Raw genomic sequence first — 17,134 nt, 5'->3', positions numbered from 1 at the left:
GTCACTGGAAAAAAAGGAAAGGAGCTTCCCGAGGAGGAAAGAAGTAAGACAAGGAGATGATGGCTGTGCTGTCTTCTGCTCTCTGGCCCTGATGATAAGAAACAGATTGTAAAAACCTTCCTTTTCTGCTAATGGATGGGAGAGTCCCAGTTTCACCTAAGGGAAGAGAGGCAGAAGGTAGCTCACCCTGAAATGAGATGTCAATAAACCAGATCCCAGCAGAGACTACCAAGATGGCTAGGGGCTGGAGCACCTGAGGAGGCACTGAGGGAGCTGGGCTTGCTCAGCCTGGAGAAGAGATGGCTTTGGGGTAAACAAGAGCCCACTAGAACCCAGGAGAAGGATATCAAGAAGACAGAGCCAAAGTCTTTACAGCAGTGCACAGCAGGAGAATGAGACATAACAGATATCAGCTGGAAGAGGGAAGGCTCCAGCTTAACATAAGGATGTTTTCCTCCACAGTCAAACAGTTGAACAGGTTGTGGAGCACCCAGCCTTGGAGGTTTTCAGGACTAGAATAAGCCCTGAGCAACCTTGTCTGATCTTAGAGCTGAGCTGGGCTTGGACTAGAGCCCTCCAGCATCCCTTCCAGCCTGAATGCATCTGTGGCTCTGTGAACCCAGGATGCTCTTCATTGCCAAGTATATATTGAATCGATATATTGAATAGATATATATACACCTTACTGCTGACAGCCTTTCTAAGCAAATGTTCTCTTATCCATATATTGTACATAGTGCCAGGACTGGTGCGATCCAGTCCTCAGTGAGGCAATTCCCAGCCCCTGGCACACTGTACGAGGGGACAAGATCCCCAGATCTCTCCTCCCAGGGTGTGCAAAGGCTGTAGGCAGCTGTACAGACCAGTTGTCTGTGTTAGAGGGGAAAAGGGAGGAAAGAGATCTTCCAAAGATGATTGGGAAGCAGTGGAGAAAACCCACGGGAAGCTGGAGCCTGAGGCAGATGGCAAAAGGACACGGGAGAAAGCTGTTAAGAGTCTTTGAGAGATGACACCCCAGGGATGAGAAGGTGAGGACAGTTTCCCTGTGCTTACTGACAAGTGGGAAACCTCCAGCCTGAAATAAATTAAGACGGGAGCTTATGTGATCCCCAGACATGTGGGGCAAATATATCTCTCCCCACCAGGCTTATTTCAATGGCAGACAAGGGATAACATTGATTTAATGTGTCTCGCCCTTGACAGACCCATGCTTGCTGTTAGGGTAACACCTTGTTATCTCCGAGTGCTCACAGTTTGATTTTTTGACACGAGCTAGTAAATAAGCCACCATCAAGAGAACTGAAGAGTTCAGGAGTCCATAAATCTCTTCATATAGAGCTACCTGGGCTGCTCCAAGCTGTGAATTCCCCTTTATAAAAGCTGTGAATCTCTCCCTGCAATGCTGCCCATCAGTCTCACATCATTTCAATAGGACCAAAGGCAGAAATAGATTTAACAGGTTTTAAGGAACGATCCACACAGCCTCAGTCAGTAAGTTTATCACACCAATGACTCCTCTCGGAGCTAAAATACATCTTCTAGCACAAGACAAGGGGTTTTGACTTGAAGGAGTTTGAGGGATGCAGATAAGCCAGTGCCCACTCTAAGTGTGTACGCCCTGGTCATTGTTTGAATCTGTTTAGCTGCAGTCAGCTGCGAAATCCCATTACACTGCTTTCTGCTAATGTGAAGAGCCTTCCACTGCTGGGAACCCCTTCCACTTGCAGGTGCTTTTAAGCTGAGATCAAGTTATTGCTTAACTTATTTGTGAAGCCCTGGGGAGATCCTTGAAATTATGTTTTCCAGACCTTAGATCAACCTTGTTGGTCCTTCCAGACTTAGTTTGCATCTTTCATCACCTGCACTGAAGTGTCAATCCCTCAGTGTGCACTGCATCCAGCCATGGGTTTACTGCTGCTGCTCCCAAACATGGGGCCCTGCTCTGAATTACCCCAACGAGATTGTGTTTGGCTCTGTGTTTCAGTGTCACACTGGGAGTTCATGCTTACCTCTGTGACTTTTAAGCCTCTTTCAGCCTCTCCAGTTCCAGGACACAACCCTGGAGCCGTGAGGGCGATTTGCATGGGATTTACATCCCAGCCACACCACCCTGCTGCTGTGCTCTGGTGCTGTGCCTCATCAGAGGCTGTGCTCTGACGGGTGTTGTTAAAATAACACCCTGGTACCTGTTCATCTGGCACCAGCACTATTTACTCATCAGCAAGACTCACGTCTGACACTGACAATGCTATCAACAGGAGCTATCAACAAAAATACCACGCTGTTTATCGCTAAAAGATAGTCCATCTCAGGCCTGCACCTGACAGGCCGTTCTTTTTAGGCTATAAATAACGTCTTGCAGCAGTTTTGTCACCCACTTAAATGGTATTTGCCAAGCAAGGCTGGGAGCCCACCAAGTGAGCAGCTGGTACACGGGGAATGTGGTGATGTTTACGAGGCCTCGTGTTGTTAGACAAGCAACTCTTTCTCAAGAAGCAGACACTGCTCAGATGCAACATTTAGCTTTTCTCTAATTCCCTCAGCCACACCTCATCTGTCTGGCACTTCTGTAGTGCCTTTCAGCCCAGGCTGCCTGAGGATTTTACTTACTCTGGGGTCTAGCAGATCTTTTATTTACTCGCAGGGAGGAGCAGGGACAAGCTAGAGTGGGTGGCTTCACTGCAGCCTGCAGAAAGCAAAAGCTGTCACTGCAAAGCCCATGGAGACACAGGGCTGGACCTTCTCCATTGAACCCCTGCCAGTGAATCCAACCTGGGTAAAGGGCAGGGATGGAGAGGAGAAAACAACAGCTTCTCTCTTGGGAAACCTCTGCTCTGCCCATGACCTTAAATGTTGCAACTATTTCAGAGACACATGAACCAAAGCTGGAGCTCTCTCCGACAACCCCTCTCCCTTCCCTCCTTTGCAGGCAGGCGATGATGGCATCACAGTTTCTTGTTGCTTTTCTAAGAAATCCAGCCCAACCTGCACCATCTCAGCCCTCAGCTCTGCCCTGGGAGCCGGCGTGCTGCCGCATGCTCACAGCATCCTCTGCCTTGCCAAATGCTCCTGCCTCCCTCTCCCGTCTCCATAATGCTTGCAGCTCCCCTCCGGCCACAGGAAAGCCCTTGCTGGCTTGTGTGAGCCTGTCCTCAAGGTCTCCAAGATGCAGATTTGAGCTTCAGGACTCAGCCAACTCCTAGGGAGTTACAGCTCAGACTAACCTTGCCTTAAAATGAAGATCTGGCTGGCTGCAGAAGATTCTCTCTGACACCAGCCTCTGAAAAACCACACCTGGCAGCACATCCATGGCTATGAGCAGGGTGCAAACACCGTGAACAACCAAATTTCCCTACATAGGCAAGGGGGCAGTGGGATGGAGTTTCCCCTGCCTGACAGACCCCTCTACAAGGCTGTGTCCCTGACAGCCACCCCAGGATCCCCACCCTAAGGAACTTCTCTATAGAGCACAGCTTTTCCCCTCGAACAAGCAGTTGTAATTGAAACCCAGTCCAAAAGCCTTTTGCTCCCTGGCTCTGCTCGATTATGAACTCTAACTGTGAAGCAAACCCCAGTGCTTTTTTTTTTTTTTTTTTTTTTTTTTTTTTTTATGATGACTTGAAAGGCACTAAATTAGTAATTTCCTGCACTCCCACTGGCTGCCCTGTGGTTTGCCCAAGCCAGATAAAGTGCGAGCCTTTGAGGTCCTTTCCCTGGCTTAGCAGGTTCCTTCAGCACAGATCAAAGCTGGGGACCTAATCCTGGAGGGGGGTGAGCATCCTCCAGTCTCATGGCTGTATTTCGGGTCATTCTGGTTTCGGTGCCTGACTTTTGACACCAAGGCAATATAAGAAGCAGAGACCAAGCAGTGCTCATCATACCCATGCTCCTGGGCAGACACGCTTCCCCTTTCCTGCAGCCCCCAGTCCTCAGGATATTGCAGCAATACCAGCAACAGGTACAGGCTTCAGCTCCAGCTGAACAAGGCACGAGTTAGTGTGCTCAGCCCAGGCTGGCAGGCTGAGGGAATGCCTTTTATTAACTCAACTAATATCTAGCTGGAAAATAAAAGACAAGCTTTAGGGCATGTGCACTTGTCTTTTCTTCCCAGGTATATCTGTGTGTCTAATAAAGGGTGTTATCTCTGCCCACAGGCTTTCGCTTGCTTATGGTGTTAGACCATCGTGGCTACAAAAGCCCCAGCCCCTTGGGAAGGCGGCTCTCCTTTAAGGGTTTAATCTGAAGCATTTGTCTTGGGGAATACCAGGGGATGACAGGGATTGAAAAGCTGAAAAAGGCAAATGCTGTAATTGTCCTAAAAAAAGGAGAACCACAAACCCGCCAGCTTAACCTCACTTCTCAGAAGACAAGTGGAACAAGCCAACAACCTGTTGTAAGTGCCTGCAAGGAGCTGCATCACAGCTAACACGGATTTGTACCAAATAAGTCATACTGAACCAATCTGATTTCTTTTTGCAACAACATAATAGGCCTTGTGGACAGGAAGGACACAGACGCCATTTATCTCGACTTCAGGAAGGCTTTGCTACTGCCTACTTTGACATTCTGATCTGCAAGTGAGACAAAAGACCAAGATAAAATGGGTGAAGGCTGGCAAGACTCAGCTGAATAGCTGTACCCAGAGCTGCCAGCACAGAGGGATGTGTCGTGTGCTCCTTGGTCTGCAGGGGATCTGGTCAGCATTTCTGCGAGAGCTCAGGCACTGGGACAGACGGGAAGGCTGCAGGTGTCCAGGAAGGCAGGGCTGGAACTTGAAATGACCTTGATAGACTGGAGATGTGGCCTGGAAAACCTGCAGGTGATTTAACAGGGACAAATGCAAGATACTACACATGAGCAGGAACAAGTCCCTGCACAAATACAGGATGGTGGGGAAGGAGTGTCCTACTGATAGGGCTGGGGGGAGAGAGACAACCACCCAGATGGGATCCAGCACTCCTGTGCTGCTGTGAAACACTCGGAGCTGTCCCACCACAGAGCAATGGGAGCATCGTGGCCAGGAACGTGAGATGATCCTTGTGTGCTGGGAAGGGCAGCGTGAGAACAGGACCCATGGGATACCACGCAGCAAGGACACAGCTCTTGGAACATAGTCCGGGGGGCTAAAACAAAAATCCTTGGGGACTTCAGCCCAAGGGGCTGGAGATGAGGACCAGCACACTGCCCAGGTAGGACAGGTCTCTGTGCTAACCAGGACCCCGTGGGGGTGAGGAGCTCAGGCTCTCCCTACATCAGCAGCAGTGGGATCAGAAGCAGGAGGTGGGAGTAGGAGACAACAGGGGAAGTTTGCCCTAAGACAGCCCTGCACAGTTGGCACATGGCATCCCACGAACAGTGGATGAATGTGAGGGTAACATCTCCCCTCGGGGAGAGCCTTGGAGCTGCTGTGACTGCAGCTCCCACAGCCAGCAGGGCTGCAAGGCAGCCCCTCTTCTTGGCTTTGCAAAGCTCTTCTCTTCCTTTTCTCCACGAGATAAAAATAATCCTTTTGCGTCAGTTCCATCACCGTGAGCAGTGAGACATTTTATTCATCTGCGATTTCTTCTCTTCTCTCATTTAAACAATTCCCCATTGAGCCCATCAAATTAATTTGAGCAAGGGCCATTATTTGGCCTGCCTGGCGGCGCAGGTGTCTCCTTTTCTTTTCTTTCACAGGGAGCTGGTAGATGGCATGAGCACGTGCTGGGGAGAGGCTTGGCAGGGGCTGGGAGGAGAGCTGGCTGATAAACTCAGTGCTATGGTTGTTATCGGGGTCCCAGAGGTTCAGCATGGCACAGAGGTCTGTAAATCTTCAGGAAACATGCAAATAAAATCCACAAGCAAGGGGCATCTTAGAGCCATGCATTTGGGGTGTTTTACAGCCGTACACTCACACTCACCCAGGAGAGAGCTGCCCTCTGTGTCTCTGCTGGCAGCCTCAGCTCTTTTCAACCCAGGCAGGCTGCTTGAGGAAGAGCGTGGTGGGCTCTGGCAGCAGCTTGAGAGGAGTTACAGGGATTCGCCAGGCTGGTCCTTGTAGCCACATCCCTTCCCACTCCAGGTCGAGTCAAATTTCCTGCCTTTGTCACTGCAGCAGATGCCACAGGGCTGGCTCTGCAGGGAAGGACGCTGTCCCAGGGGGCCCAGACGATGCCCAGGGACAAGGTATGCAATATCACAAGCAATGAAAAGCTGAAGAGCTTGGAGAAGAGTAAAAGCCCTCTCTCTCTCTGAGCTTTGCACTTGCCTTGGGCATTGCTGTGGAGCAAAGAAAAAACAGGACTGGGCCAGGCCTTGCAAATAAAGGCCAGTGTCCCATTTGCTGTCCCTGCTGAGTGCATCCTCAGGTGCTCAGGACACCACACAGCCATAAGCTAGAAAGAATGAGTTACATTTTTCCACCTAAGCTGCATGACCAATACAAACGGGCCAAATCAACCCCTGTGGAGATGCAGAGCCAACAGGGAGCTGCTCACCTGCATCTCAGGATTATTTATGCTTTGCTGGCTGGAACACCCACGGGATGCCAGCTCCTCCCTGCCTGTCCCTTTACCCAACTGTCCTGTGACGGACATCACAGGGAGGCAGGACACATCCCCAGCTGCTAGGCCCTGCTGGAACAGGGGTTCTCCATCAGCACACCCCAACACCAGCTCCTCTTCCGAGGTATGAGTGTGTCAGACGTGTCCCAGATGCACTCAGCAGGAGGGATGCACGGAGAAGAGAGGCTGCAGGGAGGCAGATCCATGGTGATTGTGGATACCTCCTGCTCAGACAGGCTGGCTCCTGGGGAGATGAGTGTCCCCATCCCTCTTCAAAATGGAGAGGAGACACATCTCACCCTAGGAGACAGAGAGGCCAAGTCCAGGACCAGGTCTCCCAGGCCTTTGCACCACATCCTCATGAAAAGCCATAGCTTTGCCCTTCAAATGCACCCTGCAGCTCAGGGGCTGAGCTCACAAGCTTTCCTCCTCCACATCCCTGCGGCACAGCCAGCGCTCAGAAATTGCTCTGGAGAAAGAGCAAGTCACCCTCAGACGACCTGCAGGACAAGCGTCCCCGCTGCTCCTGTCAGCAGGCAGCTGTAATCAGTCACTGCAGGGGACCAAGCACCAAAAGCCTCAGCAGGAGAGGCTGCAGGCTGGCTGGCCTGCTCTCAGACCCAGCTATGACTGGGAGAATCAGAGCATCCCCAAAAACCTCCCTCGCTGGCACTGCCGAGGGCACGCTTTGAGAGCAGCGCGTTCCCACAGGGCTCCAGCTGGCGTGAGCTCGCCCGGCCTTTGTTCAGGGGCTGTCATTCACATAAAGAAGTGGTGATTTCTAAGGATCCCCCGATTTTCTGGAGAGGATTTAAATCATGTGCACAGAAAGGAATCCGCAGAGGAGAGCTAAAGAAAGAAACGTGGAGGAAAGGCGAGCCAAGCAGCCTGAGGGGCTGCCATAGCACTGTGCTGTGCCCACTCCTCGGTGCCAAACAGCTTTCTGCAAGGTGTGGGAGAAAGCAGAGGCTCTGAGGAGCTGTGGAAGCTGAGCAGGCACATTCAGGCAATCACAGATCTCCCCAAAAATCCCTTTGAAGATGTCAATCAGGGCTCCTCGTTCTCTTGTCTCAGGCATTTCCCAGGGCAGGGAGCGATGTGCTCCTTGGGCTGTGGAGGAGCAAAGCCCAGACTGCAAGGGGGTGGTGGGCACCGAAGTACAGACATAATCTGTCCAGGAGGGAGAGGATGGAAAGCCTTCACACAAAGCCGTTCTTCTAGCAACATAACTCTGCCACCACAGAAAAATGCAAGGGAAGGAGTAAAATAAGGCACCACCGAAACCATTTTACTTGGCCAAATTCAGATTTCAGTTATATCCAGAAAATAGCAAACGCAGAGGAAAGATACCAGATTTATTTCAGGAGAGGAACGTTTAGTTCAGTGACTTGATTGTTATTGATCACAAAAAAAAAATCCCCCAAGCTCTTTCCCCAGCCTCTCTCCAAACTCCTGGCATTGCAATAAGAAGCAGCCTTACATCACTTTCAAACACGGGCAACCTTTTTGTTATACAGATCTTCAAAGGAGGAACTAGTAAGTCAAAGCCAGTCCCAGCCAATGTGCAGTATCCCCCAGGCAGCACTTCAGCATCTCACAGGATGAGACTTGCACTTTAGAAATAATTCAGAAGTACTATTGAATTTTCTTAAAACGGGACATTTTCTTGCTCCAATTGCCAGTGTTTCCATTTCACATACTAAACACGCTTCATCCTGAGCGCTGAGAATTGACTTCAGCTTAAAATAACCTGTAAATACGCTGATGTCTCTCCTCTCTCCCCCAGCTGCCAAAGAGGGAGGTCACAGAAAGTGACATTACACAACAAAATTAAGGTTGGAGATGCATGGCCATGAGCAGCAAAAAGAAGAAGACCCCCATCTCTTTGACCTTGGGGTTCAGCAATCCTGCTGCTACACAGAGCTCTTGCCTCCTTTCACATACTTTGATTTGAGCCAAGAGTTATTTCACTGAAAATAAAGAAAAATGGTTTAACAACAGAAGATTCAAGCCCCTTAGGTCCACTCTGCTGGCTTGTTTGGGCTAGCTCTCCAGGCAGTGCTGGTGTCTGAGGTTGTGATGTGTCTGTCCAAGATCCAGAACTCTTTTTACCTGTGATGTAACACTCCCAGACAGCTGGATTTGTGCCACACAGCCACTCTCCTGTGCGAAGTGGATATGTGCAGGGTCTCCAGACAGATATATATCCAAAGGCTTTTGATCCTGTGGGCTTCGAGTTGTGAGTCACAGGTTTGTGTAGCAAAATGGCCACAGGACACAAACGGCGTTGCTCACGCTGTGAGAAGTTGCACACAAGCAGTGTGCAAGACTCTTGCTGACCTCAGAGTGTGCTGGGGCCAGCATGCATTACCCAGGGGGACTGCCACAGCTTTCTTATGGAGAGCCCTGACCCTCCCCCAGGGACAGTGCACGTGTAGCTCATGGCCACAGCACCCCAGTCCCTCACAGCCTGCAGGGTGCCAGAGACCTGGGGCATCGCTGTAGCACCCTGGGAGACTGAGCCCCCAGAAGATGAGGGTTTTACAGGAGCAAGCTGCAGACCCAAAGCAGACTGGTACCTACTCAATCGGTGAGATGCTGTGCCTTGTTGCCAAAACCATCTGTCCTTAAATGACCCATGCAGGCGACACGGAAAGCTGTGAAAGGGCAGAAGTAGGGTTTTGCAAGTCCCTGGATCCACCTTGCAGTGCTCAGCTCTTCCTCTAGCAGTACAGAGAGCAGCTATCAGCAACTAGCCTAAATAACAGAGGAAGAACTGAAAGGAAATCAAAAAGCATTTACAGACCTCAGAGGAAGCAAAGCCATCAAGCTGCAGGTCAGTTTTTTATGAGATGCAAGCTTATTTGTGTGTGCCCCCATATCAGGGGGCCAAACTGCACAGCAGTGCTCGGTGCTGGATTCCTCCAGCACTGCTTGAGCTCTGTGCTCTTGGGCTACTGCACAATTAGCCAGCCCTGAAGAGACACGAGGAACTCCTGCTGTCACTCAGGCTGCACAGAGGCGGCTGCATGAATGCCAATGACAGAGGAGCATTTGCATGAGAACGGCAGGACAGGGAATAACACCACTAGAAGAACAAGACTCTTGAACCATTTGGAAAGGGGAGGTGAGCACTCTTCTTTCAGACAGAATGACAGCGCTTCAGAGCTGCTGAAGGAAAAACTCTGGGGACAAAGTGTACTTTCCCTAGTGCTAAACCTAGTGCTAAGCCAGTCCAGGACTGATGTGACCTTGGAGGGTGCACCTAATCTATTACTCGCTCCTGTAAATACAGGCAGTCCCACAGGGTTGCACATCCCGGGACAGAAGGGAGGGAGTTTGTGTTCCTCTCCCTGTGCCGACCAGTTCACCCCCCAACAGCTACTGGGACCCCAGCAGATAGCGGTGGAGGCAGTGTTGGTAGGGATGGGCTGAAGAAGAGATTTCAGACACTCTCCTCGTGGATATTGGCTGGTGTGACAAGGCGCATGGCACACGCACGTGGGCAGGAAGGCTCAGTCTGCCCTGCTCCCCTGCAGCCCTGCTCCCTGCCCACCCACCCACACTGCCCAGACCCCATCAGCCAGCATCTGCGGTCTGGGAGCAACATGATCGTCCCTGAGGGACAGAGACAGAGGTGTGGAAACCAGCAGCAGGAACAGAGACTTAGATAATCATCCTAGATAATCCAAGATAAATATCCAAGATGAGCATCGGACCAAGAGGCTGGCTGCCTCCCTAGCCACAAGCCTGGGTACTGTCCAAGAAATTTTCCTCAGCCTCAGCAAATGCTGCATTTGAACCTTTCCTTGACCCGCCTTCTTGTCTTCTCCCACTCTGCTGTGCTCTCCCAACATTTCTAAAATCACTTTACATTTTTTTGATTCTCTCCTCTTCGCCTTTGGCCTTGATGGGTTGTGCCTGGCTATTTTAGCAGTGTTTTTTTTTTGTTTGTTTGTTTGTTTTAAAAAAAAAAAACACAAACCAAGGCCCACGAGCAACTACATTCTTCTGACTGTGATGACAAAATGCTTTAATTTCTTTTCGGGAACGAAACCCGAAAGGCTTACTAATTAAACAGCTCTGCCCCAAACCGATTCTTCTTCCAGCAATGCTTCCCTCGGGTGAACTCAACCACCAAGGTTGTTACAAATTAGGAACAATATTTTATTAGTTAAACAATTCTTGCCTAATGACTGCTGCAATATTTAAGGAGCACTTGGAGTCCAGAAGTGGCCTGGATGACAGCAGAGAGCCACTTGTTCTTAGTGCTGCTTCTTAAAATACTGCAAGAATTCCTGCTCCACCCCTGAGCTCTCAACAGAAGGATCCAAAACAGCTTCACCAGGACTCTCCACGACGCAGAATATCTGTTGTCATGAGCCTTCTGCCCAAGCAGGGGGGGTGCCTGAGGAGATGTGTGTTCAGCATGCCAAGTGTGGGACTGTGCTGGTGGCAGCTTGATTGCAAACCCACCTCCAGCAATCTCTGCTCTGCTTTGTGGCTCCTCGTCCCACAAGGTTTGGGTTCAAGCCTCTTTGACCTCAAACTCCAGGCTCTTGGAGCTGGTGCTTAGCAGTTGTGTAGTGCATTCCTAGAGGACTCCCCAGAGCCTCACACTATCTAGGGACAAGAGCAACAGGCACAGAAAGCCTTTGCCGGGCTCACACCCCATGGAAATACAGCTCTCTGCCTCAAGGCACTGAGAAGTCCTCGTCCCCAGAGACCTCACTCAGCCTGTGGGGCTAGGGAAGGCTCCTGTCCCCAAACCACCAGGGTGAGGATGCCAGGACACTTGCTCTGCTCGGCACAAGCAGACTCCTTACCCAGCGTGTGCACTGATGTGCCCCCAGCACAAGTGCCTGTCCCCAGCTTCCTCTCAGCATCACGGGCGCCTGTCCCTGTGTGCCACTGAATGATCCAGGAGGCCAAAACTCACAGGGAGTTGCAGGCATTTTTTGAAGCCACTGCTCTCTGTCTTGGTGAAAAGTCACTTCTGAAAATGCTACCTGAGTGCTCTCAAAGAGTTCCCCTGTTGGTTTATTTCTGCCAAGTGCTCATAAACAGGGCTGTGATACCGCTGCTGACAGCGAAACTTGGACTATTAAATAACAGTCCTTAAAGATTCCAAAGTGTTTTACAAACATGAACTAATTAAGCTGCAGATCAGCCCTGAGAATTATTTTCATAGGTTTTGAACCTCCCCTTACATCTCAAGGACATGAACAGAGGAATGAACCAAGGTCTGATGAGAACCCGGGAGTGCTGATCCTCCCGATTCCCACTAATCCACCCCACCAGCTTTAACTAACAGGCAAACCAGAATAAATTCAGAGCTGCTGAAATCCCACTGGGATGAAATTAGCTCAGTCTCCCTCTGTGAGCCCTATCCTGGAAGCCCAGCAGCAGCCAAGGAATCTGCAGAACATGGAGCAGACAGCACCACGTCTATTTTTAGGGGAAGAAAGAGGATTGGGAATGACATGTGGCTATTAAGAGCTCTCTCTAGAAAGGGTGATTAGTCTGCTAGTCATACCTGTCAAAAGCAGCTGTCCCAGCTGTGTGGGAAGCTGGCAGAGAAGCTTCATAGGCAAACCCCTGTGACACTGGTGTGAAACAGAGAGGCTGTGGGACCTGGATGATCCCATGGCTGCCCTGTCCCATTGGCACGCCGAGCTCTGCCAGGCCTCAGCAAGGCCTCCCATCTCTGCAGGAGCTGATGGAAACAAGACTGGGCAGCTGAGCTAGCAGATGCTTTGTTTGATGCAAAGGTCACAGCTTCCAGAAGCACCATTCATGGCTTCTCCTCCTGGATTTCAGGCAGGTTTCCCCTCAAGGCTCTGCAGGGATCAAGTGCTGGAGAGGCCAGATGAGGGTACCCGGGTATTGGCCCAGACACACACTGGTTTCTCTATGTGCAAGGAGACAACCAGGATGCAAGGACCCTCTGCACTTTTAAAAACATACAGATATTCTGCTCCTGTTAACTCGGCCCTGGGGACTCGCAGGAAAGAGGGAGAAGTTAAGACATTTTACAGAGGAAAGCGGACTGCACAGGGTAAGGGCTTAAAGAGCGCGCTGATTTGATCTTCAAAGGATCTGGGATCAATACTCTGAAAGTGCATCTGGATCCCCACAGCGAGATGATACTTGTGCAAGTACAGCTGGAGGTGTGCAGCTAAGGACATGGAGGTTGGCGCTGGCACAGCGAGGAGGTGGACAGGAGGGTGCAGCGGATGGTGCTGCCTGTTCTGACAGGGCCTGACCCCCCTCTTTTAAAGCACCCTCTGACAGCTGCTGAGCAGCTGCAGGGCCCTGGTCACCATCATTTGGCGTGGCAGATGCCACGTTGGCCACAAAGATGGGCCCAGCTCACAGCACAGAAAACTGATGAACTGGCTGGAAGAAGAGCTGGCTGTATCCTGAGGACCTGCACACACCGCCTGAACATCCCTTCTCTTTCTCCACATGTGGAGGAAACATTTAATTCAGGGTTTAGTGTCCCTGCAAGCCTAACCAAGCAAGTGGAAGACAGATAGCTTAATAACATCAGAGCAGCAGAGTCCATTTCCATCCCATTTATACATTGCCTGGGATATGGTACCTATTGCTTTAGGGTCAGCAGCAGGTGATTGTGCCGCTCCTGTACTCAGCTTAAACTGCTTTGTCAAGAACATGCAATTTCCCTTCCAGAAAGTTTGCAAAGGGGAAGAATCTTAAGAGACAGCAGCATTTGCACCTGTGTGGAGGGCTGCTGCTGGCCACCAGGAGTGGAGGGAGACATCCAAATTCATCCTGAGCCATGGCAGAACATTGCTGGGTGCTGCACACCCCACAGCTGTGTGTGTGTAGGAGAGCACACAGACACATTTCTGTGTGCGACCTGTCTCCACCGGTGAACCCTTGTGAAACCAGGACCAGTGACAGGACTTGTAAATCAACTAGGAAACTTGTCCTGAGTCAGGCTGAAAGCAGCCCTGACACCTCAGTTGTGGTTTTGATGGAAATCTAAAAGCATGAATATTATGAGACACTATCCTCCACAGCTTCTGCACCCCCTAACACATGGCTTTGTTTTCTGTGCTCTCTCAACACAGGAAGATTTGCACTTCCAGTGGTGTCCATCTGAAGGGATGTTTTTAAAATCAGTCAGAACACTCTGGACTGACACCAGGGTGATTAGTTTCCTGCCAAAGACCTTGCTTAATGCAGTAGGCTGGTAGAGTATATAAAACCTTTGGGGATATATAAATAAAAAATGATCACCATGAGATATTGCCTTCTGGGTTCAATTCTAAAATGCCTGAAACTGAAAAAGCTCCATTAAACAAGGGACAACTGGTTGTGAGAATTACTTGGGCCCAGAAATGATGCAGTGTTTACAACAATACAGGTCCTGTCTGGATGAAGCCCATAAAGTCTAATAAAGGAACCATGTGGGAGAGGTTCAGCATCCTGTAAGACTGGCACTCATGGCTGGGTGGGAAAGGGGGCTTCACCAACTCACAGAGGCATCTGCATCTCATTGCTGTCACTTGAGAAAAGCATCTCAAGTCTCCTTGCTGATTTAAGGTAGTATGTGCTCATTTACAGGACACAGTGACACAATGGTCAGGGCGCAGGCTCTGATGATCCAGAATTACAAGCAGACAGACAGCATTGGCTCTTATGGGAGGACTTGGGAAGGAGTTCAAATCACCTTTACTCAGTTTCAAGGAGTTTTGTGAATAAAACCCAAACTTTAGAAAAGATGTGAGCTTTGGGAAACATATGAACCTCTGCAGAGTTTGTGGGTTTGCCTGGAGCACTGTAAGAAAGCACCTTCTCACCTGCAATAATCCCACAGAGAGCAAACCTCCTTCCCACCGCTCCCTGCTCCTGCCCAGGAGCTAACTGAGCCTTCTTAGTCTGATGGGAACAGAGGCAGGGATCTGACATCCCAGACATCCTGCTCAAAAGGCTTGGGGTCTTAAACACCTTGTGAGAGCAGCTTTACCAACCTCCTTGCACAGAGGAGAGGGGACAGTGTAGAGGCATGAAGAAACCTGATGAAGTTTGGTGCATCAGTGGTCCTTACCTTGGGCATCTTGCGCAGATTGGGAGAGAGCTTCAAGCAGGTGATGTGGCCTCTCTCATCTCCGATGATGACAACAGGGTACACGGGGTTAAACTGGATATGGGTTATTTTATTTTTCTTCTTGGCCACCACTATCTGGGTGCATAGAGCTTCGTACTTATTAATGCTCAGATCAAACACATGGGCCTGGAAAACAAAAAGGCAAAGAACACAAAGGGGTTAATCAGGCAAGAACATCCCTCAGCAGAACTATGCCTGGAGAAATCACAGAGAGAAAAGGTCCCAAGCAAAGGCAGCTTCAGCACACAATTACCATCCGCCTTCAGAGGCTTTGTCCTCTTTTAAGTAAGTGATGTGCAGAAGCTGCCTGCTGCTTTTGAGGGACTGTCCCCCTCCTGCAGGGACTCACGGAGTGAGGAGCAGTTCCCTGATGTGGGTGAAAGCTCTTCCCAAGACTGTTGCAAAGCTCCAGCTGATGTGGACTGGAGAAGGCTCAGAGCTGGCATTGCTAACCCCACAGGTCTTAATCCCCCTCCCCAGTGTTGCTAGTAATGAGACAAGCAGGTGTTAAAACACAGTCTAACACAGATTGATGCACCGAGTGGGAAACGCTGTCAGAAGTACCGATTACCCTTTATTGCAGAGCTTTCTAACATCTCCAGCTTAATAATAACATTAAAGGATCAAATCAGCAATTAATAGGGAAATTATGGGAACATGGACAGTACAATTAGGGATGTACCCTGTAGTAAAGCAAGGGAAGTACAGGCAAACGCACAGCACAGACCAGTTTGGTGCTGTCAGTCCTCTCTGGTCCAGGTGCTGCGGATGCTGTGCCAAAACAGACTTTTTTTTACTGACAGGTAAATGTTGGCCAAGCAGGAGAGGCAAGGATGGAGGGGGGCAGACCCAAAGCCTTGCTCAAGTCAGATTCCCAGTGGCACAGACCTCAGACCTACGGCACTAATCATCAGTGACACGGACCTGCCACATGGCTAACTACATGGTAATGCGCGTTGCACCGCGACTCCAGTGGGAAGAGTGGAAGTCACTCCAGAGAATGTGTTAACCTAACATTGTCTCCCAGTAATTGCAATTAGCTCCTGTCATCGCTACAGCCTGCAAAGGCTAATAAAACACAACGTTCCTCTCTTCCCTGGTGCTGAAGTGAGCACTCTACAGCATGCTGGACTCCCGCCTTGAATCCATCATGCACACCTTCAGCTTTGCGTTTCTTTTCCCATTTTTGTCTTCAGAAAAGCTAAAGAAGGGATTATTTTATGCTAACAAGTACAGTGGGAATATGGGGGAAATAAGGACTGAATTACTTTCGTATCTCTTGCCAGCTGTATCTTGTTTACCAGCACTTAGGAGCCAGATGAGATGTATTATTTCAATGTTGTGGCCATGCCCACAATTTGAATCTAGAAATTATCTGAAATCTGACAGCAGCACACTATAAAAGCTTATTCCAAAGAGCGTGAAAGGTTCTGTATCAAATCACTACATGTGCTTTCTCATCACACACCAAGGCGGTGAATTTATCTGAATCCGTGTACTGCAAAGAGCTGGGCAAGCTGCAAGAGCACAGGTACCAGGCAGTCTCACATGTTGCTGTGTCTTCATAGCCGTTTGTGATATACTTGGGCTGGGCTGTGGAATCAAGCAAAGGTTTTTCAGGTGCAGGAAACAAGATGAGGAAAAGTCCCTTCATGCTGGAGTAAAATAAGACTTTTCCAGACATGGAGGAGCTTGGGAAGTGGAGAGCGTTCTCAGACATGTTTTAGAGAAATCTACAACAGTTTGTAATTCCAGAAGGGAACCCAGAGCATCAGCCACAGATAAGGATCTGCAGTTTGGAGAGCCCTTCCCTGTGCCCTGTCATCAAAAGAATAGCTGGAAAAAAGATGTCAGACTGATCCGCTCAAAATACCAGATGCCAGAGCTAAATTCTGAACCTCAACCTGAAACTCGAGGTCCCACACTCCAGCCAAAGTAATCTCAATTTCCTTCCTCTAGACATAAAGAAGGGTTTCTGTTCTGCCTTGTATTTATGCCTGCTGTCTTACTGTCTCCGAAAAGGAACAAGCTCTCTTTTAAGCACATCAGTCCCCCATGACCCACACTTACTGAAGGCTTAATTGCTTGCCTTCACAGAACACATCTTTATTAATTTAAGGACGTGATTCACCTCTCCCCACAATGGCACAAGCTCAATGCTAAGTAACCTGAAAGCCCAGGAAACACCCCTTGCTTGAGTAGCATCGATTAATCCAGAAAAACAAAGGCAGCATGGAGCCAGCGGCTGGGTTTTGTTTCAGCAGCGAGGTCTGCACTGCTGCTTTACAAGGCTGTCGGTGTCTCACACCTGCACACCACAGCCAGCACTGCAGCGTAGCAGAGACGGCATTGTCTGAAGGCTCAGCTGGGGGGTGCTGAGCAATGCAAATTACTCGGGGCGAGGCTGTTTTTCAAAAATGCCACCGACAGCCCAGACAAGCAGAATGCCTGGGAC

At 49.8% G+C, this 17,134-nt stretch overlaps 1 protein-coding gene across 1 annotated transcript in view; it reads right to left on the bottom strand.

The window, feature by feature from the left end:
- The window catches only part of DNAI1 (dynein axonemal intermediate chain 1), a 138,492-nt gene that overhangs the window by 11,127 nt on the left and 110,231 nt on the right, over positions 1-17,134 (bottom strand). Inside the window, exon 19 of the mRNA XM_032205523.1 lies at positions 14,620-14,805. Coding sequence (XP_032061414.1) covers positions 14,620-14,805 — 186 coding nt within the window. The remainder of the gene's footprint in view (positions 1-14,619; positions 14,806-17,134) is intronic.

The sequence above is a fragment of the Aythya fuligula genome, chromosome Z (assembly GCF_009819795.1).
Source record: "Aythya fuligula isolate bAytFul2 chromosome Z, bAytFul2.pri, whole genome shotgun sequence".
In the NCBI taxonomy this organism is placed as follows: domain Eukaryota; kingdom Metazoa; phylum Chordata; class Aves; order Anseriformes; family Anatidae; genus Aythya; species Aythya fuligula.
The sequence above is the reverse complement of the archived record's forward strand: the minus strand, read 5'-3'. Positions and strand labels throughout refer to the sequence as shown.